Source organism: Choloepus didactylus, chromosome 13 (assembly GCF_015220235.1).
Source record: "Choloepus didactylus isolate mChoDid1 chromosome 13, mChoDid1.pri, whole genome shotgun sequence".
NCBI lineage: Eukaryota > Metazoa > Chordata > Mammalia > Pilosa > Megalonychidae > Choloepus > Choloepus didactylus.
The window spans coordinates 14,942,451-14,968,257 of record NC_051319.1 but is presented as its reverse complement, the minus strand read 5'-3'; the positions used below and the strand labels follow the sequence as shown (position 1 = coordinate 14,968,257).

Sequence of the window (25,807 nt, the reverse complement as noted above, 5' to 3'; positions counted from 1 at the left end):
AGGGAAACAATAGGAAAACTGAAAGGAGTAATAAAAATGACTCTACCATAATAATGGGAGATTTCAACCTATTCAATGATGAAAAACTGAAAACTTTTCTTCTAAGATCAGGAACAAGACAACAATGCCCACTGACACCACTCGGAGTCAACACTGTACTGGAAGTTCTAGCCAAAGCAATTAAGCAAGCAATAAAAGGCATCCAAACTGGAATGGAAGAAGTGAAACTTTACCTATTTGCAGATGTCATGATCCTATATATAGAAAATCCTGAAAAATGCACAAGAGAGCTACAAGAGCTAATGAACAAATTCAGTAAAGTGGAAGGTACAAGATCAACTCTCAAAAATCGGTGGTGTTTCTATACACAAGATGTACAATTAGAACAGAAAAACAAGAAAAAAATTCTATTTATAAAAGCAACAAAAGGAATCAAATATCTCAGTATATATTTAACCGAGGATGTAAATAATTTGTCCTCAGCCAAAGTTTATCCAAACATACTCACAAAAGCCAAAGACCTTTCAGTAAATTAACAGTATGTAGGAGCAGGCAGCAAGTACTCACCTAAAAATACATGTTGCAACTTTTTTCTTGGTTATTGATTTTTTTCCGAGTGTCTACTGTCCCTAGAGAATGCAAGAATTACTGGAAATGTGGAAGGATGGCACGGAACACAGGGAATTGGAGCAAGGTGACATCATGTGGCAGAAGCTACCCCACATTCACAGGAGTCAGGGGACCGGGTTTAGACTGCCCCTCCCCCATCCATCCTGAGTGATCTAGGGTAATTCCTAATCCTCTATAAAAATGGGGTCAATGATAGAAATTACATCATAGATTTGCTGTGAGATTAAATGATGTGTGTAAAGCATTTAGTATAGTGCCTGATATAAAGTAAGCCCTTAATACGTAGAAGTTATTATTAGAAGAAAATTAAGACACGAGAATCCTGTCTGCCCAGACTAATTTAGAGTTGCTTTTTAAAAAAATTACATTTTGTGAAGGGTTATATAACCATTGCCAAAATCAATCTAATTTTATCTAGCAAGGCTCAATGGATTGGTTACTTGAGGGCCACTATTTCTTTTCCATCCTGTTTAATTCAGCATTCTGCTAATCATCTTAGGTTAGAGCTTTCACAAAGTGAAAGATGTCTCTGTGGATGCAGGATCCACAGTCACTATGATTTAGCAAAAAAATCCCAAAATAAACAGGTAATGCTGGGTGAACCCATGAGCTATAGGAAACGACATTAAGCTCAGGAAATAGACTTCCTGATATTTGTCAAAACGTATAGGTAGCAAAGACTTTTTCAAAAAGAAGCATCCATTATTGGTTATGCTGTAGAGAGAGAGGCCCTCTTGTATACTGGTGATGAAGGCATAAACTGATACAAACTTTCTGGAAAGCAATTTGGCAATGCCCATCAAAAGCCTTAAAAAATATGCAAACATTTTGACCCTGCAATTGTCTTAAGAACAAAAGCCTGAGTCCCCAAATTTAGGAACAATAATATTCTATGATAAATTTATAATTTAAAAAACACTGAAAATCAAAACCTAAAGTGGCCAAAGAAATGGGGGCTTGTGAGAGCTAGGTAAAATAACAGGACTTGGAAAAATAATTTATGACCCATACATATAATGGATAGCTGTACAGCTACTAAAATGTTATAGAGAAAAATGTTCAGAAACATGAAAAAAATTCAATATATTTATATCATACATGAAAAAAGGTTACACATTATTGCATTAGTTAAGATTCTCCAGTTGAAAGTAACAGGAAACCAACTCAAAATAGTTCTGGGAGAAAGAAGGGTAGGAACATTCTGAGGATAATGGGATGAGACAAGGGTAAGCAGTTGGGCCTCAGAAAGGAAATGGAAAGCTAAGATCTTTTCTATGTCCTTCACTCTATTTCTCTTTGCTGTCTGCTTTATTCTTCATTCTCATTGCAGATCCGCTTCCTTTGTGACTCCTACTTCATGGCATAACAAGCCTACATCCCTATAATTCCCAAATGCTGAAGAAGTACAGTCTGGACAAATATATATTCAGAATAAAAATGTGATCAGCCAAACATAAGTCCAGTGTAGATGAATGACATACAGTACCATTGTGGCTTTCAGTGGCCAAAGAAATGGGGCTTGTGAGAGCTAGGTAAACATCTCTAAAGGATCTACTACAAGAATGTACAGGGTAATCTCATTTTGAATTTTAGGAGAAAAAGCTGTCCTCCTAAAAAAATTAATAGAAGGATATAAACCAAGTTTCTATAGTTTTTATTCATGGGTATAAAATTATGAGTAAATTTTTATCTTCTTTTTTGCTTGTAAATATTTTCTATAGTTGGTGCTGAAATGGATATTAATTTTATAAAGGAAAAGGTTCATTTTAAAAATGAAACTATCAGGCTATTATGATATAATGCTAAGGGAGGGGGAAAAAAGGGTAAAAGGTCAATACTGACTAACTCTTAAAATCCCTTAACTCTATAAAATATATATGCATAGGAAAAAATGGCCAAAATATAATAAAATATTAGTAATGATATCCCTAGGTAGTAGAATTGAGGATTATTTTTTTTTCTCATTTATCATTTTCTATATTTTCCAATTTTCTAAAACAGATTTATACTACTTTCATACTCAGGACAAAAAGTTAGTTTGAGGGATGTGGGATATGTATGCCCAAGGCACCATTCACAGTGGGCTTGGCTTTTACAAAGGAGATTAGAATATTGTAGGAACCACTATGATGACAGATAAAAGACAGTGATTTGGGGTGTTTTCCTCAGCCCCAATACACTTGTGAAGACTACTGCAAATTCACAACAGTTCACAACCACAATATCTTGAGAATCACTAAACCACAAAATACTAAGTTCTGGAGGAATTCTAGGATTACATGTTAAGGCTGAAAATAAATAAAAAGTTTGAAAATAAAACTTGCATCAAATGATTCTACAAATTAAGGCTGTCTTAATATAGAGAAAATAATATTCAGAGTCATCTTATACATGTATATGAAAAATTACTAGGTAGAAGAATTAACTATTTTCTGTATCTTTATACAAAAGATAAAATGGGTTTTAATGCAAGAGGGTATTAGCTACAGCAGCAGTCATGCCAAGCACAGAAAGATATGAGCTGAAATATCAGACTTGAATATTCATGTTCAATAAACATAAAATTTCACAACACAAAATGAATATATGACTCACTGCATTGCTCCATGGTGGCTTCCATGTGCCCTTGTCATTTAAAAACATAACAGTGCTAATGAGAATTCTACAGGTTGAAGACTTTGTTTTATCCAAACTAAAGTTAAATTATCAATAGGAAACCCACAGTGAGGGTGAGGAAGACTAGGTAAGAGTCTTTCCCTACTTCCTAGAATTTTAAATAGAGATAGTTTAGATAGCCAGGTATCCTAGTGGCAATGCTTGTCTATCTCAGTGGCAATGCCTGGCTTAGAAAATTTCTATGGACTTCTTTCTAGTTCTCTATATACTGGGATAAAGCCTTAAAAATAAGATTTAAAATACCTTAAAAATTAGGTTCAAAATATCCATCAATACAGAAAGTATCCTGTTTTGTTAAATGTACCCTAAAATTGTAGTGGAAATACTTAACTTTCCTTAATACTTGACCATTGAGATACAACTTTTTAGTCAATTAGACAAGTATTTTAAACAACTCTAATGACTTAAAACATATTATTTTACTGTAAATAAATGTATATTAAGATACTTGAAATCCATCAAAGTAAGATTTAAAAAAATTTTTTAACCATCCTCAATTATTTTAAAATTAACCACATTTATTTTACCTCTAAAGGTCCTTAATCACAGGGAATTAACAAATTCCTCTAAACATTTACCTTAATGAAAAAGAAAGAAATGAGAACTGTGAAATGGTGTATGATAACAGTAATTCTTACCCACGTTTAGCAGAAAAAAAGTCCAAAATAACATATTCCGTACGTAAGTAAGTCATGCTAAATACAGATTTTACCAATTAAGATGTAAAATTAGATGTTAATGTCATTGCTTCCAGAAAAAGATATAGGAATGACTATAAAAGCATTATACTATTGCAAATGATTTACAGAAATAATAAACGTAAATTCACTAAATAACACTAATTAACATAAATTCACTCAAAAATGCAAATCAATAATTATATCTCATATACAGAATAAGATATTTTCCTAGTAAATTAAATGTGACAATACAAACTCAGTTTTTTAAGATAACACCTAGAAAATCTAAAATGCTTTTCCTGTTTTAATTTAACATGTATTTCACCATGAACATTATTATAGATTATATTTTTACATACTCTCTGGATAACCAAGTGAAAAATTCAACAATACACACATAGGTATTTTCACCAATACATAAAACAGGAATAGGTAATGAGGGTGGGAAAGAGAACATAAATCCAACAGAATCAATACAATACTAATATAGAGGCATCCATTGTAACCTATAAGGAAAAATCTGAGCCACAAAACAGATTTTCCACTTTGAATCTAACTTCCAGATAAGAAGTCAGTGTGTTTTGACCTTAAAGTGGTGCTCAGTGAAGCTCATATTCTACTGCCTATAAAGGTCTAATGCAATAGATAAAATTGTCATTTTCTGTTGCTAAGAGTTTTTCACTAATCTTTTAGATTATTCATTTGTTTTAGTACATGATAGAATTATAAACAGATTATTTTAACAAATCAAATACAGAATTTCTATGTACATTAAACCCTCTGCATAATTTCTGCCTCTGAAGTGTTAATATAGTGTTTAAAATTATACAAACATCCAGTAAACAGCATTTTATTTTGTGACACTGTGTTAATACAATAAATATACAAAACTTCCAAACCATTGAAAACATGCAACATAGAGGGACAGATGGAGGGCATTTATATAGAACCGTGACAGTTACCATGAAGGCAGCGCAATACTACTCTGACAAAATATACAAACATCCCTAGATAAATAATCCAAGTCCCAAATGACAAATCACTGAGCAATGATTTTCCAGTGTTCAAACTCTACTTTGAAATAAAACAGCCACAATTTAATATTTCAAACTGAAAAATGACATGGTGGCCTATTACGTGAAGACCATTTCATGTCTGGGAAACCAGCTAATTTTACTAGTAAGTATAAAAACACTAACAAATGCTAATCTTTTGATGACTGAAAATGTGACTATTTACTGATTACTGTTAAGAGAACAGTGAGGAGGAACAATTTAAAGCCCATTTCATACCTGATCAAACTAGGTATTGCCATTATTTTAATGCAATCTATGTTTTCAAAAAATAATTTTCTCTCACAAACTTGTATTAAATTAAGCCAAGTAACTGATTTTAAAACATCATTTCCCCCCATCCATACAAAAAGATATTGTTGGTTGTAACTATTCTTTAATTATCTAACAATATTACCTTTGGGGATTTTTGAACAAGAGAGAGAAACATTGCTATTCTGAAGGAAAATGCTCAGGGCATCTCAGTGTTTTCTCAAAAGTCTCTATGACATATCTTTTATTTGTAGTTTAAAGAAAAACAAAAATGGACCTGAGATGTAAATTAATGGTGGATATATGTGCTCTTGTGATACTATGGTTATAGTTCAAATGTTAGTAAAATCTACACTCAATAAACCACATAATTAAGCAGATTCTCAACAGTAAAATTATATGCTCTGAAAAATTTGGAATTCATTTAGTTCATTAAGAATTTGGGTGGAGATTATCACTGATCAGAAATATTCATGAAAACAGCTTTAAATTCATACTCTGAATTCTATTTTCTTCAGAATAAAAGAAATATCTCTCAAGTATATTACTTCAATAAAGATCCAAATAAGTCAAATGTAAACACCATCTGGATGGATCTGTCTTTCCTAGTATCATACAGAACTTCTTTATAAATAGCAAGAAACACCTCTCCTCACCTTCACTCCCCCAGCATGAAACTCATTTTAACTCTATAATTGGGGAAGAAAATGAAAATGATTTAACTATTTATGCACATCTGTTTTTTAAAAAGGATTTGTAGTCTCAAATAATATAATCTAATAGACTACCCTCATTTAAAATCAAATTGAATAAATCACTACCTATCCTTCTGCAATCTTAAATTAGTTAAAGACTTCCAAAACATAATTGCATGACTTTACAATGTTTTTGAGTCATTTTACCAGCATTAAAAATGATTCAAAGTTTGAACCCAAGAACACTATAAGAATAACTTCTGTGCTGCATAGTAACAATTTTAATGTCTTAATGTTCATAATTAATGCTTTTAACTGTATTTGTATTTTCTTGCTTGGTGCAAGATAAATGTTTTATTTTTTTATTGCTGAAAATTTTAAATGTATTCAGTCTGTCTCAAAAACTGAAAGACTGAGATGCAATAGTAATTCAAGTACATGTGAAATGCTAGGGTCATTGTTTTTTAATGCCATTAGAGATGAAAAGCTAAAAGAAAAATCCCTTAAATACTGTAAGCTCTTTTTGGACAAGGAGTTAGGCTAGACTAATATCTCTGTTAAAAATTCCACCAAAAAATAAAGAGCTACCAATCACAATCTCAGTTCAACTTCAAAGATAAGCCACAAGAAATACCAAAGTTTCCATAAAGTAATATCCTTCTATGAGATAAATACTGAAAATTAAAAAAAAAAAAGGAATTATCACTAAATTCTACTCCATCAATTAACTACCTTTGCTTTTGGATAATGCACTGTATATTATATTAAATTCTCATATTATACCCCAGTAAATTGTTATTTTAAAGGAACTACAGAAAATAATTTCTATGATTCCAGAAACAACCCCCCAATCCTACAACCATAAACAGTGCAGAACCCAAAATACTAAACTCATTTAAGAAACTTGGTGTCCATGCAAGATCAGAGGTTGATATCAAAATAACTAACTACTCTAAAAAGAAAATAAAAAGAAGATAAAATTTACATTATCTTTTATGAAATGCACATGGGCTCTTCACGGTTGACTGAAATTGCTAAAAAGCAAGCGACTTTAAAATTCCATTAAGTCTCTGCTGCCCTATTTCCTTCAATATAAATAGGGAAATAGGAATGAAGCATCACTTTATTGCTTCATTGTGTAATCCTTATGTCTAAAAATTCTTGAAAGAACTACTGCAGCTAACACTAAATGCATTTTAATCATAAGTACCATATTAATTTCAGTGTGTCACCACTGAAAGAATTCGCTGAACATTCATTCCCCAAAAAATATGGAGAATATTTATTTAGCATGTAATATTTTTTTCTATAAGGGGCACTGAAATACTAAATAAACTATTAGGTAAAATAATAAGGTAAGGAAGTTTTTCTGATTTTCGCCCATGCACAAGTGAACAGGAAATATACATGCTGTGTATACTGTGTGTTTTGAACATAAAAATATTTATAGAATACAGTAACTGGAGGAAAAGTACAGTCAAAAGGTAATAGTGTACTGTTTGAAGATTCTCTAAATTTGGTTACCCTTGAAAGCATTCTGGGCTGCACTGGTTGCTGCAGTTGAAGCTGCATTTGCAGCTGCGGTCTGAACGGTTTTGTTGGACATCACACCTGTTGCAAACTCTTGTTGGGCCTTCTCAAAACTAGCACCTGTTGTGCGATAAAGTCCATGTACCTATATGGGCACAAAAAAGTGGGAGAAGATAAACAAGTTGCAATCTACATATTCATTTTCAGCACTCTTACGTTAATCTCAACATTCATAGCAAAAATGACTAGATTCTAATCATCAAGCCTAAGTTCAAGAGCATCAGCCACCACACTGGCACACACTATTGCATTTTCTATTAATACAAGTCTTTCCTTTTTTCCCCAATGCAGAAGAGACCAGTGTATCTATGCCAAACTGCAAATAATATAAAGAACTTCTTAACCAATTGCAAAAGCTATATTTTTCCCTGCACTCAATTAATTATTAAGATATTATAGCATTACAATAGAATGATTTAAACATAAAAAACTAGACAATCTGACTTTAATACATTAATCTATTGCCCCAGAGAATTAAAAGAAAACAATACCCTATCTATTATTATGTTGGCTACAGATTTACTACTGAATCTATTATAATCAAATTATATTTTATCATTTAATGTATGCATTTATATCCTTCAACATGTTGCTGCTATCCACTCTATATACTGTTTGGCCTTTTGTGTATGGTCGAATCCTAAAGAATTTTTGAAGGAAGCCTCCTGGGAATTCTCTCTCCAGACTGGTTCATCATTCAAGTCTTGTGAGTTCTCCAGAAGACAATAACAATCCATTATCATACTATTTTCATATGTAGAGTTCAAAAATATTCTTTATTTCAGCATATAGTTTAAGCTACACAGTTAAACTATGAAGCCCAGCAATACCATATCATTAGCCACTCAATTTAGTACAAATTTGAAAAAGGAAATATTAACAAAGCAAATTAGAAAAAAGCATTTATTTGTCATATGCCCACAAACTTGGAGGAAAGGAGGAGAGACAGACACGTGAATCTGTAATGACACTGCACTGAAATTGGGTCTAAATTAGAAGCCTGAGCAGAATGCAGTCAAAACAGGTTTGGGGGAGGAAGCAGTGCACCCAACTCAGTCCTTTTCCAAAACTTGCAAAGGAGCTGGTAATTTGAAGTGAATGGGGGATGAGAAAAAGTAGAATAAGTCAAAGAACACTGTCAGGTAAGGCTTGGATACTGGGCACTTTAGTTTCAAGAAGATAAAGAACAGAGAGGATATGCTGGTTTCACGAGGAAGGAAGATGATAAGTTTAGTTCTGAATATTCATTCACTCAACAAATGTTTATTGAAAACCTACTGCAGGCCTGCCACGCAGGCAGGTAAAGATTTGGTTTGGAGCCCAGGAGAGGAATGGTCTAGAGACATGGACTTGGAAACCAATGGCATATAAATGGTAGCTGCCATGCTGGCATAAATGAACGTGTAAAAAGAGAAGAGAGCCAAGTATACAGAAGCCTATTGAGACACCAATAAGAGGCATTCATAACAAGAAGAAATGATTAGGAGAGGAATGGGAAAAAAAGAGATAACGAAAGAAAAAACCTGCCAAGAGATGAAGACCTATCAGAGTAAAAGGTAAAAAATACCCAGAAAGCTCTGAGTGCTTTTGATACAGTAGTGAAAGCAAATACCGTAACACTGTGGATCAAAGAGTAAAGTGAACATGGAGAAAAAAGACAGCACTGACAAGTACATGTGCTGGTAAGCCATACAATTCTCTTCTTCTATTATCATAGCACTATCATAAGTATAGAAGTAATTATTTTTATTCACTTATAAAAAGCAAATTTTCCATGGAAAATTAAAGACAAATAAATTACTACTCCAATGTTCAAGATAATTATCTCACAGTGAATACATCCAATTACAGCACAGAAAAATGAAGTGTATTATAGAAATCTAATAATCTTTACTTACAAAGGCTATATTACTATATTAAAATGTGTTTCACAGCCCCAGAGTGGAGGTAAACTAAAGATGATATTCCTGTATCACACATTTCTCAACAATCAGTCTATAGCTACACAGACCCAGAGAGCCATCTAGAGGGAAAAGACCGCATATATACACAGTGCACAGTGCTCTATCCTATCATCTCAGAAAGCTTATCATTTCCCTCCCAAGTTTCAGATTAGTATCTACTGAGAACTCAAATTCTTTGTGAAATTAGGAAGTTAAGATAAAATCATGTAATTAAAAAAAAAAAACTTAAATACTTGCTATCTTTTCCATTTATGAGGATTGCATTATTTAGTTCTTGGAACGTCACAGAAAGAGCACTAGATTTGGAATATATTGATTCCGCTTTCTAGCTGGCTGGCTCTATCACTCAAAACCTCAGGTTACTTCCCATAAAACATAAATACTTGTTGCCCTACCTGCCTCTCAGAGTCTTCCTAAGAATCAAATGAGAATGTATATAAATGTGGTACACTAATGTAAATTACAATTCATTTTTAAAAATCTGCATAACTGTCATAACCAAAATGTAGATGCAATTCCAGAAGAGTATCCTGCTTCCTTAATGTAGCTTCAAAAACAGATCTTAATGCACACAGTGGTGGCATATGACACACACAAAAATTCTCCACTATGGAGAGTAAAGAACCATGGCACTTAATTGAAACAAAAGACTCCAAACATATGTTCCATTAAAGCTTATGAAACACCATTTCAAGGAACCATGATTTTATATTAATATAAGGTCCCCATCATACCAAAATTATTTTTACTTTCATAAAGCTGGGAAAATAAACACAAATGAGGATTTAAAATATATATACATATATATTCTTCTCATTTGTTTTGTTTTTTTAAAAAACTTATACATCTCTAAGCCTAATTTTTTCAATTAAAATAAAACATTTCCTAGAAACCTCTAAGAAGGCTCCAACCTGTAGCTCTGGATCAGATACATCTTCAATAATCCCTTGAATTACAGCCCTAGCACTCACATAGTTTCACCACATTAAAATCCCACCCACCTTTCAAAGTTTATTTCAAAAACTGCCTGGCCCTCTTTCATAGCTGAAGTTCTCCCTCTTGTGAGCTACTACAATACCCCATACATCTTTTAGGGCATGTATATTCTGCATTTTTTTGCAGTGTTTGTTTACATGCTTTATGATACCTCACATGCTTTAGTTCCTTGAGGGCAGAAGCTAATTTTCACTTACTGTTATATCCCCTAAAAGACACAGCACAGTAACTTGCAATAGAAACCACTGAATTATTTAATTGTTCCATATCTACCAGGGATTAATAAACAAATGGACCAGAATTGTCCTCATTAAAAAAAAAATTTACCAAGCAATACTACACCAGTGTTACAAAGTAAAAGGCTTAGAGCGCAGACCCCTCAGGGTTTAAATGTTTTAAAAGTGAACATACAAAGGATACCAACTGGGGGCAGGATATAAACAACCTTCTGGGGAGCACCAGCAGTTAAACAAATTCAAAGTTATTTCTGTACCTACTGGATGCCCCCTGGATGAAGATGGCAAGTATCTTGACCAGCTTTTTAATAGGCAATGTGAATCATCTGGAATTGATTCCTAATCAGAAAAGACTATAGTGCTGGATGGTTCTGAGAGAATGAGAGACAGAGAAAGAAAAGCGGCGTGCCTATTTGTGACTATAGAAAAAGAGTACAGTAAAATTATTAGCTTTCTGTCCTAGGTAATAGGGGTAAGCAATAAACAATACTTTCAAAGAAAGTGAAAGTCACCTTAATCTAAGAAGACTATCACTTTATATAATAGGATAGCTTCACAAAGCATACTATGCACTTTACAAAGTGTACTATAAAACATCAATTTAAATCAATTTAATAAATGAGGTTTGTCATTGTTCTAGATTATATACTCAAATTCTACACCCTTACAGAAACAAGAAGAGTATTTGTAAAATAGGTACTGTGGTGAATAAAAAAATTTTTAACCACTTAGGAAGACTTGTTTTTTAAAGAAGTGAAATTTTTTTCTAAAATTCTTTCGAAGTACAAGAAAATTACTATTAACTGTTTTATTAATGTGGACATAAATGTCTGAAATTTTTTTAATTTCATGGAACAGATAATCATTCAAAACTAGGTATCAAAAGGAATATGAACTATGTATTGTCTATTTATCTCTTCCATATTGCTATTTTAGCTCTTATCCCAACTAAAAGAAGGGGGAAATTTTGGATCCCCCTGACATACAGTCTTCTGTGACTCATTCATTTATTGTTATTTGATCCATTTATAATATCTCCCCTGAACCCAAACCATTGTTTAATTCTTTCTAACAGTTTACTACAGAAAGAAGACATAAAAAAGAAAAAAATTTGGAAATAACCTGAGAGAAAACTTAAATCTACTTGCAAAAGATAAGGACTGAACCACTCCCTTATCTATGAAGAGGTACAAGAGACAGACACTTTTGCATTTCAATTATTTGATATTTGGACTATAAGAAGACATTATGGGGGAAACAAAGATACCACAGTGCTCATGCTGGGCATCTATACACCAATAATATACTCCAATTATGCAATACTTCAGCTAGCCAACAAAATTCTCAAATTTTTATTCACATCAATTAAAATAAATTTATACCATAAATTTGACCTGCGGCTGGAATGACAGAAGAGACTAATAAAATCGAACAATCCTAGAGCCAAAATAGTGTACACAGATAACTTTTAGAGGGCATTAACTGTTCATGAAGAACTTGACCCCTAGTGGTTATAAACTATGGCTACACACCACCTCAAAGGATTTTTTTTTAAGAGCCAGTTTTGCATTACGTGTGGAAAAGAAAATTAAAAAAAAACAAACAAACAGGTGTTTTTAATTGGATCTTAATTTCTATCACATTAAGGAAAATGTCTGTATGTCTGCCATTACAAATACGAAAGCTGGCTCCAATTTTATTTTATTTTAGCTTATCCCTATTTATTGTACTTCATAAAATCATACAGAAAACCATCTCATTTAAACTCATTTCACAGATAAAGAATCTGAGAGCCAGAGAAGTTTAGAGATTTATAAAGCACCAACATATAGTTAACCCATATAAAAAGAGGTAACTGGTAATTTAACTACAAGGTAAAGAAAAAAGTCAACCAAAACAGCAAAGTATGCTGCATAATTCTCATATCAATACTTTTTATCTTACTTAGGAAGCAGTCTTTTTTTTTTTAATGCCTGGCACACAATGAGCATAACTCTAAAACTTTTCCATTTATCAGATGGATACTGAAAAACTGTGTACCTGGAAAATGCAAGAGGGAAAAACAAACAAACAAAAACAAACAAAACTGCAGGCCAAAGGATTCAGTGTTCCACACAGTAATCAATTACACATCAGCTGCTTTGCCACATCCTTTCCTAACACGTAACCTGGTTTTCTAGCAAGATGACTCTATTAATCATCTGTGCCAGTTAATCTTCACCCCTCACCACCACTGCTTAAAATTCTCTCCACACTTCCCTCTCAGAAGGTTCTTAAATATTGGTAGTGTTCTGCTAGACCCTCTTCTCACTACATACACACTTTCTGGGAGTCACCTATTTCAAGAGGTTGGTAATTACCAAATCTAGAATTCTGCCTAAATCTCTTTCCTTTGCTCCCAAATTTATATACAAAAGTCTACCAAGTATTTACACTTCAAAGCCCCACCAGCATTTTAAACTCTCTACTCAAAGTTGAAATCATCTTGACCCTTCAGTCCGCTCTTCTTCCTGTACTCTCTTTCTGAATGGCCCACCAGCTAGAAATCTGGATGTAACCCTTGACTGTTCTCTTATCCGCCACTTCCAATCCCCAAGTCGAAGCAATAACTACCTGCTCATTCTCTTGAATACATCTACTTTACACCGTCAGTTCCTAAGTTTAGGCCACCATCATCACTAACCAGCTTTGTATGTCTCCCAGCCTTGGTTTTTCCTAGTGCCACACTCCTGCCCAACAAATCACAAATCTGTTTTGGAATAATCCTTCTAAAGCCCAATTCTAATCAATTCAGTTACTCTTCTCCTTTAAATTCTTTATGGCTCACCACCTCTCTCTGGAAAAGACCCAAACTTCTTAACAAGGTTTCCTAGTTTATGAGATCCAGTAGGATGTAGCTTACCTGTTGAGCCTCATCTTCCCCTACTCTCCACCACCTACTCCCCACATTATTCCCGGCCCTGACTCATGAACCAAGTTTATTTTCCATTCATTCTGAACAACTTTTAATTCCTTGAATCTGCCATGCTATTTCCTGTAACTAGATATGAACATGGTGTTCCCACTACCTGGTACATACTTATTCTCCCCCCCATCCCTTTCCTTAGATAACTCCTACTCAACATTAATCATTATCTCTCAGCTGAGGCATTACCTAAGACATCATTACTTAAAAAGACCTCCAAAACTACCTTAGGCATCCTTCCTGTGTGCTCCGTATAATCTCCCCTATAAGACCCCTTTAAACCACAGGATTGTGGTGCCTGTTCATTTGTTTATTTACCACACCGAATATAAGCTCGAGCTCATTCATAGTACAGTGCCTGGCACATAACACATGCTTGAAAATAGTTATTTAATGAATAAACCTACAATACACCACAAAATCCTCTTCTTTACTCTAAATTTATTATACTTCTAATTTTACAATACACCCCAATGATACATTTTGATATTATTCTCCAAAAGTTTTGTGACATAGGGTTAGTTTTATGTGTCAATTTTGCTAATCTAGGTGTTGCTGTGAAGGTACTTCATAGATGTGATCAACATCTACATCTACAATCAGTCCACTTTAATAAAAGATGATCCTCCATAATCTGGGTGAGCCTGATGTAATCAGTGACAAGCCTCAAGAACAGAACTGAAGTTTCCCTAAGGAAGAAGAAATACTGCCTGCTGACTGTAGCTTCAGTTCCTGCCCAAGTTTCCAGCCTGCCCTTCTTGACAGCCTGCCCTATAGATTTGGGACTTGCCTAACTAGCCCCCACAATCGCATAAACCAATTCCTTCAAATAAATCTCTGTATACATGCAAACATACACATACATATCCATCCATCCATACATATATAGCAATATCCATACATATACATCCATACATATATATGTATATATGTATCTCCTACTGGTTCTGTTTCTTTGATGGAACCTTGATTGATACAGGCACCTACTAAATAAAATTAGACATTAAACCAGACCCTGAAGATAAAATGATAAACAGGTCAAGACAGTCAGAAAGGAAAACTGAGTTTGAGAAGGCCCTGTGCTCGGTAATTTACATTAATTATTTCATTTAATTCTTACAACAACACAGTGAGAGTAGTTATTATTCCCACCATTCATTCATTCAACAAATATTTGAGTGCCTATCACATGCCAGTCACTGCCAGTCACTGTTCTAGATATAGGGAATACAACAGGAAAACATACATACCAGGTCCCTGCTCTCATGGAGCTCAGAGTATGGATGAAGATACTAATCTGAAGGGATACAGAAGCCTGCTTCAGGTCACAGAGTTCTAAGTGAAGGCACCAGAATTTCAGCGTGAGTTGTATGGTTCCATAGTTCTTGCTCTTCTTACTTGGCACCAATGCCAAAAGACACATTCACCCTGGAGTGGCTTAACAAACTGGCTACCCATAACGTGCACTACAAGGTATAGAAAGTGGTTTGTGCTCAGGTCCCACATTAAGTATTACAGACAGTAAGTGCTCCAAGAAAATAAAGGATGATATATTCCTAAAACATAGGGTAGTGAGAGACATTCTGTGGAAGAGACAGCAATATATGAGTTGGGCCTTGAAAATGCAGTAGTAGGTCTTCAACTGTCAGAAAATATCGGGTAACTCAGAGGTTAAGAAGCATAGCATAAACAAAAACTGCGATAGTGGAATGTACACAATATATTTAAATAAACTGAGTAGTACAGTTTGATTAGAGTAGAAAGTCTGGATCAAGTAGTTTGAAATGTCTACCACTAGTCCTACTTTCCACCACCACTACAATCACATTCCCCAACTCCAAGTCCACCTAAAAAATCTTCACAGTGCTCATTATTTTTGTTTTTGGATCCATAAAGTAACTACATATAAAATGGACTGAAAGAATGGCGGTACAGCTGAGTGAACAGTAAAAAAAAAATTCCTAGATTAGCTGAGATTGGGAATAGAAAGAAAGAAAAAACTGGAAAAGATATAAAGAAATAAAGTATCTAAGAAAGTGACTAAAAAAGTAGTAGAAGTACTGACATAAACAGTCACAGTGCTGACATAAATGTCTAAGGAAATCTCATTAAAAAGTGCTTAGTACCATCTCATTTATAGTAGGTACTCATTAAATGTTTTTTAATGGTTTCATTGAGATGTAATTCACATGCCATACCAATTTATCCTATTAATGTGTACAATTCAATGGTTTTTTGTATATTCTCAAAGTTATGAATACACTATCTATACAATCTAATTTTAGAACATTTTCATTACCCAAGAGAAATCTTGTAACCATTAGCAGTCACTCCTTACCCCATCCTCCAAGGCTAGGCAACCACAAATCTACTTTCTGTCTCTCTAGATTTGACTATTCTGGACATTTCATTTAAATGGAATCATACAATAGGTGGTCTTAATAAATGTTTCTTGAATATGAATCAGAACATTTGGAAGAAGAGTTAGTATTGAGAAGAAAGTGCTGACTGTGAGATGATGATGATGATGTCAATCAACTGGAGATACTAACAGTCAATTGAAGATGCAACTAAAGATTTATGCAAAGCAGCACCTCTTCCAACTCCAAGACTAGGTCATCTGGGTACAGAAACTGAAACAATGAGGGAGGATGAATTCCCCAAAGAAAAAGACTATAGCATAAAGGGCAGAGAGGTGATCATGTTTACGAAGACTTATTTATAAGTTGGACAAAGAAATAGCCTCAAAGGCATTTGAATAAGAACACAGTTACAAAGGCCAAGAGAAGACAATATTTCAGGGAAGAGCAACCACCTGTAGTGCAGAGGCTGCCAAGGTCAAAGAGGAAGAAAAGTGAAAAAAAAAAAAAAAGCTATTTGATTTAATGGCTTCAGAAGGCTAAGTTTCAATAGTATGTTTGTGTGCTTCAGAACAGAGGTTCGTGTTTTTAAGAGAAAAAATGAGTAGCAAAAATATGGACAGAAAGAACACAGTCTAGCTTTCCTAGGATCTTGAAAAGAATGAAATGAGAATAAGTATTTTGAGAGTGCAAAGTGTTCTAAAACATAAGGTACAATTATTTGCATGCATTCCTTGTATACATTCTCCACTTTACTGACAGTAAAAACATAAAGGAAAAAAAATGTTGTGAGGAGTTTTTTTAAAACTAAGAGCCACCAAAAAGTATCATTTTAATACACAGGTGTTATTCCCAGGGTTTCTATATTATATTTGTACACAAGTAGATTATCAACACTATATATCCAAGACACAACAAAGCTTTTAAATAAACAAGCAAAAAGAGTGAGTGACTTATCTCCCCCGCTAGGTAATGATTTTCTTTAAGTCTATGAAAACAGCCATGGGAATTCTGTAGGATGTATAGCCAAGATAACTGGGCAGTTACTAAAAACAAAATTCATCTCATAATCCAGTCTGAGCCTTTCACTACTCACTTTACACTCTTTGATAATTGTTTCTTTACATTTTAATTATGGATAAAATGCACACACCACACAGTAGCTTTACTTATAAATTAGGTTGATATGCTTCATATTCAAAGAAATCAGAATGTATCAAAAAATCCAAACTGAAAAAAAAAAAAACAAAACAAACTGAGGTTGACTGTTCAATCCATAAAAGAAGGCTTCAGCTTATAATAGGATTTTTAAAATATTCTCTTTTTCAGGAAGTTAAAAATGTGATGCATTTTCTGAAATGTATCGATACATAACTTTTAGTTATAAAGGGTAATCCTCAGAGGGCAAACTTGCATAAGAACAACAGAATTGCTTGACATTACACTGAATTAAAGGCAAAATGGGAAAATAAGAACTTGAACATCAGGTTCACTATAAAAATTTTCAAACATAAAATTTCACTTACCTTTTTAAACATAACTAATGAGATGACTGCTGATGCTGTGAAAAGTGCTGCTATGATTATCATCATGATTCCAACAGGAATACTTTTGTTGAGACCAGTAAGGGATGAAATCCAACCACTATGAAGTAATAAAAAGACAAGTGTAATTAGGCAAATAAGTTAATGCATTATTTTACAAAATAACGTTAACAGCTAACTGATATTCAGCACTTATTATGAGCCAGGTACTGTTTCAGTTCTTTACATGTATTAATTCACTTAATTCTCACAACAACCCCATAAAATAAATGCCGTTTTTAACCTCTATTTTACAAATGAGGACACTGAGTCACAGAGAGATTCAGTAACTTGTCCAAGGTCATACAGTTAATAAATGGCATGGTCTGAATTCAAACCCAAACTGTATAACTCCAGAGCCTGATGTGTTTGCCATCTGACTATACTGCATTTTTTAATCCTATGAGTTCATTATTTCCTCTAAATGTTCATATAAAATTGCTGAATTATGGAAAAAGATATTTGCAAACCTCATATCTGACAAAGGATTAGCACATAGAATATAAAAAGAATTCTTAAAAACTCAGCAGTAAAAAACAATTGTTAATTCAATTACAAAATAAGCAAAAAACTTAAAGACATTTTACCATGAGGATAAAAAATGGAAAAAAGCACATGAAGCTATGTAACTCTTAGTCATTTGACAAATGCCAATTAAAACCACAATGAGATAGCAGTACACACCAACAGAATGGCTAAAAAATAGTGACAATGCCAAATGCAGACAAGAATATGAAGAAACCAGATATGTCATGCATTGCTGGCAGGAATGTAAAATGGTACAGCCATTCTGAAAAAGTTTGTCAGTTTCTTAAAAAAAAAAACCTAAACATGCAATTTCCACATGACTCAACAATTTATCCCAGAGAAACTGACATTTATCCCAAAGAAATGAAAACTTACACTCACACAAAAACCTGTTCACAAATGTTCAAAGCAGCTTAATTTGTAACAGACCCAAATTGGAAACAATCAAGATCTCCTTAAACAGCTGAATGGTTAAACAAACTATAGTACATAGAGTCCATGGAATACTACTCAGCAATAAAAATGAATGAACTATTGATACAAGCAACAATCTGCATGAATCTCCAGAAAATAATGCTGAGTGGGGAAAAGAAAAAACAAACCCAAATCCCCAAAGGTTAAATACTGTATGATTTCATTTATAAAACATTCTTGAAAGAATAACTAACAGAAACAAAGAAGAAATTTAGAAGTTGCCGGGGTTAAAGAGGGAGTGGGGAAAGGAGAGAAGTGTAGGTAAAAAAGGGCAACATGAGGGATCCTTGGGGTAATGGAAATGTTCTGCATCTTGACTGTATCAATGTCAAGATCTTGATTTTGGTATTATATTGCAGTTGTGCAAGATGTTACCACTGGAGGAAACTGGGTAAAGGGTACATGGGATTGTTCTGTATTATTTCTTACAACTGCATGTGAGTATAATCATTTCAAAATAAAAAAAATTAATTTAAAAAAACTGCCAAATTACATGAGATCTATGTTAAAACAGGTTGTCCTGAGATTGTATAACAATGTAGCCTACAAGGGGTGAGAAAATGATTGTGAAAGCCTTGTGGATCACACTCCCTTTACCCAGTGTATGGATGGATGAGTAGAAAAATGGGGACAAAAACTAAATGAAAAATAGGGTGGGAGGGTGATTTGGGTGTTCTTCTTTACTTTTATTTTTTATTCTTATTTTTACTTTTTCTGGTATAAGGAAAATGTTCAAAAAATAGATTGGGGTGGTGAACGTACAACTGAATGACGGTACTGTGAACAGTTGATTGCACACCACGGATGACTGTATGACATGTGAATATATATCAATAAAACTGAATTTTTTTTAAAAATGGTCTTCCTGTATGCACCCTCACCAGCAGCTCTTTTTCTGTGCTATTTAGTCACTATACATGTTGTTATGCTAAATGTTAACAATTTTTTCTAAGTCTGTGCTAGAAAGAAAAATAATTTCCTAAGAACAGGTAAAATCTAAGGTAAGCAGTATATTTTTTTAATTAAACATTTAAAGCATTTCTTTTTCCTCAAATGTCAAAAACTAAACACAAATTAAAATAATGAAAACTACTTTTTCCAAGAAACCAGTCTAAACTATCCACATAAATGCTCTGTACAATATATATATATATAATATATATATCCCCCCATAAGAAGTTCTGCAAAGCTGAACAATAGTTGTCTGACAGCCAGGCACTACTCCGATTCAGCATCCTAAATTTAAGTCCTCATCATATTCTAGTTACATACTGATTTTAGTTTATGAACACAGTACAGCAATGTTCCATATACATGCTTTACATGCTTTTAGGTTATAAGAATGAAGCTGTATGCAACTCAGTTAAAAAAGAAAGAAGGGAGGGATAATTTTAAAGTCCTGTCCAATTACGCCCACCATTTCACTGAATGAGTGGATGCTCCACAGTGACTATGTGAAGAAAAATACGAATCTGCTATTACTTCCTAGTTTGGGTCCAGTTGGCCTCAGTTTCTGAGCGTTTCTCAGTGAGTGAGCATCCTGCCACACTGAGAATGATTCTGCTGTTTAAAGATATATGTATATACATGTACGCAATGTTTCCAACTTTGAAAGACGTGTGCATGTGAAAGTGTATATAAATGGAAATATATATGTTTGCATGTAACTAAAATAGTCATTTACACATAACAGATAACTCTCTTTCCTTCAATTCCTGGAAGGTCTTTTGTCTCCCTTCCACAATCCTTGGTCCTCCTTTCTCTGATCACTCCTCAGTTTCCTTTGTACTCTTCCTCTCAGTGTCCATTACATACACCTATTATTTAAACTTAAGAAAATAATATATACAATCTGTTTTAAAATGGTAACATAGTCTTTAAATAGATTGATATCCATAGATTATGTCTTATGAAATTTTTTAATTGCCTTTTTCGCCATTTTGTTCTTGTTCGCTTTTCCATGTTAACTATTTTTAGGAAGCCAAAAACTATATAAAGATAGTAAATTAAGAGCTTAAAACTAGAGTAATTAAAGCAAATGACTTACCAATTGCCCCAATTATGAAATCCTGCAGCCTGGAGTACGTGTACAGCAAACTGACAAATATACACGAAGAAGAATACAAAGAATCTAAATGAACTGTCACTCCTTTTTTTAGAGAAAAGGGGGAAAGGAGAGAGAAAGAGGAGGAAAACATCATTTTTCTTAATACTTTTACATTCACATGCAGACTGACAAACCTTAAAAAAACAGTGGCAACTACCTGAGGCTTGGAATTAAAATATTAACAATAATAATGTATGTGAAAACTTTATCCAAATATTAGATGGTATCATTGTTCCAACTTCAATTTGTCCTTTTAATTTCCAACTATACCACAATCCATCTTGGCAATTTTCTTTACTAAGCAACTGTATTAAGTATAATTAACATACAAAAAATGACAAATATTAAAAATACACAATTTGTTAAGTTTTGACATATGTATACACCTGTAAATCTTCCCCAATCAAGATAATGAACATATCCATCACCCCCAAATGTTTCCTTGTACCCCTGGGTAATCTACCTTCCTGAACCCACCCATCCAGTTCCTTCTGTCACTACAAATTGCTGCATATTTTAGAGTTTTATATAAATGGAGTTATACAGCATATAGTTTTGGTTTTTTTTTTTTCTTGGCCTGCATTCCTTCACTCAGCATAATTATTTTGAGATTCATCCATGTTGTAGCACATATCAGAAGTTCATTTCTCTTTATTGCTGATTAGTATTTCCCTTGAACAGACATATTAGTTATTTACACATTCACCTGTTGATGGACATTTAGATTTTTTCTAGGTTTTACTATTACAAATAAAACTGCTATAAACATCCATATATAAGTCTGAATGAACATCATTTCCTTTTCTGTTGGATAAATATCTAGAAGTGGAATAACATATGGTAGATGAATATTTAACTTTTTAAGAAACTGTTTTCCAAAGGTGTTGATCCATTTTATATTCTCACCAGTAGTATATGAGTTCCTCTACAACTCACTAACACTTGGTATGGTCAATCTTCTTCATTTTAGCCATTCTAATAGGTGTACAGTAGTATTTCACTATGCTTTTAATTTACATTTCTCTATTAATTTACATTTCCCTAATAACTAATATTGTTGAATATTTTTTCATGCGCTTTGCTTTTTCTCATTCATCTATCTTCTGTGGTGAAGTATCTGCTAAAATCTTTTTCCAATTATTTAATTAGATTGTTTTTTCCCCTATTGTTGAATTTTGAGAATTATTTATATATTCTGGATACACGATACAAGTCCTTTATCAGATACACGCTTTGCAAAGATTTTCTTCCAACCTGTGGCTTTTCTTTTAATTATCTTGAGTTGTCTATTGAGGAGAAGTTTTGCCTTTTTATTAACTCTTGATTTTATTGCTATATTTAAGAAATCTTTGTGAAAGCCAAGGACACAAAGATTTTCTCTTGTTTCTTCTATAAGTGTTATAGTTTTCAGTTTTACATTTAAGTCTATGATCCTTTTGCATTGATTTTTTTTATGTAGTGTGAGATATGGACCAAAGTTCCTTTTTAACTTGCATATGAATATGCAACTGTTCCAGAACCATTTAAAAAGACTGTCCTTTCTCCACTGCACTGCCTTTGCAACGTATTCAAAAAAATAATTAGTCCATAAATGGGTAGGTTTATTTCTGGACTTTCTACTCTTTGCGATCATTCTGTCTACCTTATGTCAATACTATACTATTTTGATTACTGGGGATTTCTAAAAAGTCTTGAATTTAGGTAGTGCTAGTCACTTTGTTCCTCTTTTTCAAAATTGTTTTGGCCATACTGACCTTTACATTTTCATGAATTTCCATTTAGAATCACATAGTCCATTTCTACAGATCAGCCTGCTGGGATTTTGCTTGGGACTGATCTATAGATCCATTTTTAAAGATTTCATAATGTAAAAATATTAAGTCTTCTCATCTGTGATTAAGGCTTAGCTCTTCATTTATTTTTAGGTATTCTTTACTCTCAGCAGTGTTTTGCAGTTTATAGTGTACAGCTTTCATCAGATTTATCCCTATTTCACCCTATTTCAATATATTTCAACATTTCTCTAAATAGTATTTTTTATTTTAATTTCTGATTATTTGTTGCTAGGCTATAGAAATCCAATTGACTTTTGCATATTGATCTTGTATCCTGTAACCTACCACTTATTAAAATAGCTTTTTTGTAGATTCCATTGGTTTCTCCACAAAGACAATCATGTGGTGTCAGAATAAAGATAGGTTTATTTCTTACTTTCTAATCTGGATGCCTTTTGTTTTCGTCCCTGATTATACTGCTCAGAACTTCCAGTACAATGTTGAATAGAAGTGCTGAGTATGAAAGCTCTTACCTTGTTCCTAATCTTTGGGGAAAAGCTTCCAGTCTTTCAGCATTAAGTATAAAGTTAGCTGTTTCTCATAGATGCCCTTTTATCTAGTTGAGGAAGTTCCCTTCTATGCTTAATTTTTTGAGTGTTTTTATCATGAAAAAGTGTTGAATTCTGTCAAATTATTTTTCTGCATCAATTAAGATGGTATATTTTTTCTTTTTTAGTTTGTAATATGGTGAATTACATTGACTAATTTTCAAATGCTAAACCAACCCTGAATTCCTGGAATAAGCCCCACTTGATCATAACACAGCATCCTTTTAGTATATTTTTGGACTTGATTTCAGTTCGGCAGGATTTTTAATTATTTACTCCATTTCTTTTAGCACAGTGACTATTCCATTCCCAAAACACACTTTATAAAGTCCTTAATATTTCAATTTACTTCATCTCAACAGAAGACTTTGTTCTCTTAATCAGGAGGGATAACAGAAGCCATAGGAATAAACCTCCTTTACTTTCTACTCCCTAACTGCCTTTCCAAGTTTATATATACCACCAACCTTCTTACTTCAAATCTTCAAATAGCCCTCCCATTACCCCATCTCCTCCTGCAACTTCCACTTTTTCTATTCCCCTCCTTCCCATCAATAATAAAAGTCTTGAAGAAGTGGTCTACCACTGATTTTCTCTACTTCTCCCCTCTCATTCTCTTCTCAATCCACCCAAACCTGGCTTCTAATTTACTCCTCCAGAACCACTTCAAAGTCATGAGTAATACCTGAATTTCTAAACCCAAAACTCCTCAGTCTCTCTTCACCTTTTTTTTTTTTTTTTTATAGCGTTTGACACTGAAGATCCTTCTTTAAACACTTAGCTTCCACAATATCATTCACTTCTACATCTGTCATTTCTCTGACCTAGACTGCTGATCGAGACTGGTGATTCTTGTATCTTGTAATGTTTGAGAACCACTGACCATAGGATAAAGTCCAAATTATATGTCACAGCACATACATCTCTTCATAACATGCACCTACAACCTCTATTCCAGCTCCTTGAAACTGGAGGAATATGCCTTACCATTTTAAAACTCAATGTCTTTATAACCTGCCCATAATGCCTGACACAGCCTTCTTTTCTGCCTGGCAAGCATGTACCCATGTACATGTATCTTTCCTAACCTTGCTATTTCCCACCCCCACCCCCCGATCACTTTTTCTTCATTGATCCCTTTGTACATACCTGTCACACTACATTTTAATTACATGTTTACAAGTGGTGATCTCTTCTAGACTAGGGGTTTTTAGAGGGCAAGGAGCCTCCCCTATTTTAGCCGTCTTCATATTGCCAGTATCTAGCACAATGAATGGCACCCAGCAGGCAGTCGATAAACACTGAATTAATAATTAGAGAAATTCTATACTTCTATATATTTTATACTTAATGCATTTTTCTCTCATAGTATAAAAAAAATTTAACCAAACGAAAAGGTAAAGCCTCCATTACTTCTACATTTTAAATGTTTCCAGCTAGTAACACAAATAATAACTACTAAGCCAAACTTTAAAATTCAATAACCAGAGATTAGCTCTATAAGGTAACAGAATTATTCTGAATTTTAAGGAATAATTAAAAGGGTAGGGTTTTCTTTTTAACTTTTCAAGTTCCAATAATGTTAGATTTACAGAAAAGTTGCAAAGATAATACAGAGAATTCATGTGTACCCTTTACCTAGCAACATCAAATATCAACATCTTACATACCATGGCACATTTATCTAAACCAAGAAATTAACACTGGTACAATACTATTAATTAAATTACAGGCATTGTTCATGTTTTACTAGTTTTTCCATTAATGTCCTTTTTCTGATCCAGGATCCAATCCAGGACACCACATTGCATTTTAGTCACATCTTCTTAGCTTCCTCCAATCTGTGACAGTTTCTCAGTCTTTCCTTGTTTTTTCCATGACCTTGCTCAGGAATTTTGTAGAAATATCCCTCATTTTGGGTTTATATGATCTTTTCTAATTACTATACTGTGGTTATGGATTTTTGAAAGGAATACCACGGAGGGGAAAAGCATTTCTCATTGCATCTTTTAAAGAGTTAGAGCTATCACCATCACTTATCACCAATGCTGTTAACCTTGATCACTTGCTTAAGTGATATCTGCCAGGTTCCTCCACTGTAAAGTTACTACTTTTCCTTTCCACAGTCTACTCCTTAAAAGGGAGTCACTAAGTTCAGCCCACACCCAAGTTGAGGACAATTAAGCTCCACTCCCAGGAGGAGTGAGAGAGAATAAATAAATAGTTATTATTTGGAATTCTTCTGTAAGGAAAATTTGTCCTTTCTCCCCCATTTATTTATTAATCATTTATTTATATCAGTATGAACTCATGGATATTTATTTTATTTTTTTAGGCTAAAATTAAACATGATTATTATATATTTTGTCGCTCAAATTGTTCCAGTTTTGGCCTTTGGGAATTTGTTTGTTTGTTTAAGCATTTGATGATCTAGGCTCATCTTATATTTTCTCTCCCCCAGCTCTAAAATAGCTGTTTCTCAAAGCTGCAAAAGAGCAAGCAGGTTTTAAGGGCTCATTAATAATGTTTTCTATATTATATTTAAATGAAATGATTCCACATTTTTTAATAGTTCTATCAGTAATATATTGTACCAAATTGGTATTAATATATAG

At 33.5% G+C, this 25,807-nt stretch overlaps 1 protein-coding gene across 1 annotated transcript in view; it reads right to left on the bottom strand.

Annotated features, from left to right (window-relative positions):
• Positions 1–3,803: 3,803 nt before the first annotated feature.
• SCAMP1 (secretory carrier membrane protein 1) overlaps positions 3,804–25,807 on the bottom strand; it is a 131,627-nt gene continuing 109,623 nt past the window's right edge. The window contains exons 7-9 of the mRNA XM_037801219.1: positions 20,750–20,851; positions 17,644–17,761; positions 3,804–7,681 (exon numbers count right to left, since the gene is read on the bottom strand). Of these exons, the coding sequence (XP_037657147.1) occupies positions 7,517–7,681; positions 17,644–17,761; positions 20,750–20,851 (385 nt within the window). The 3' untranslated portion in view covers positions 3,804–7,516. The remainder of the gene's footprint in view (positions 7,682–17,643; positions 17,762–20,749; positions 20,852–25,807) is intronic.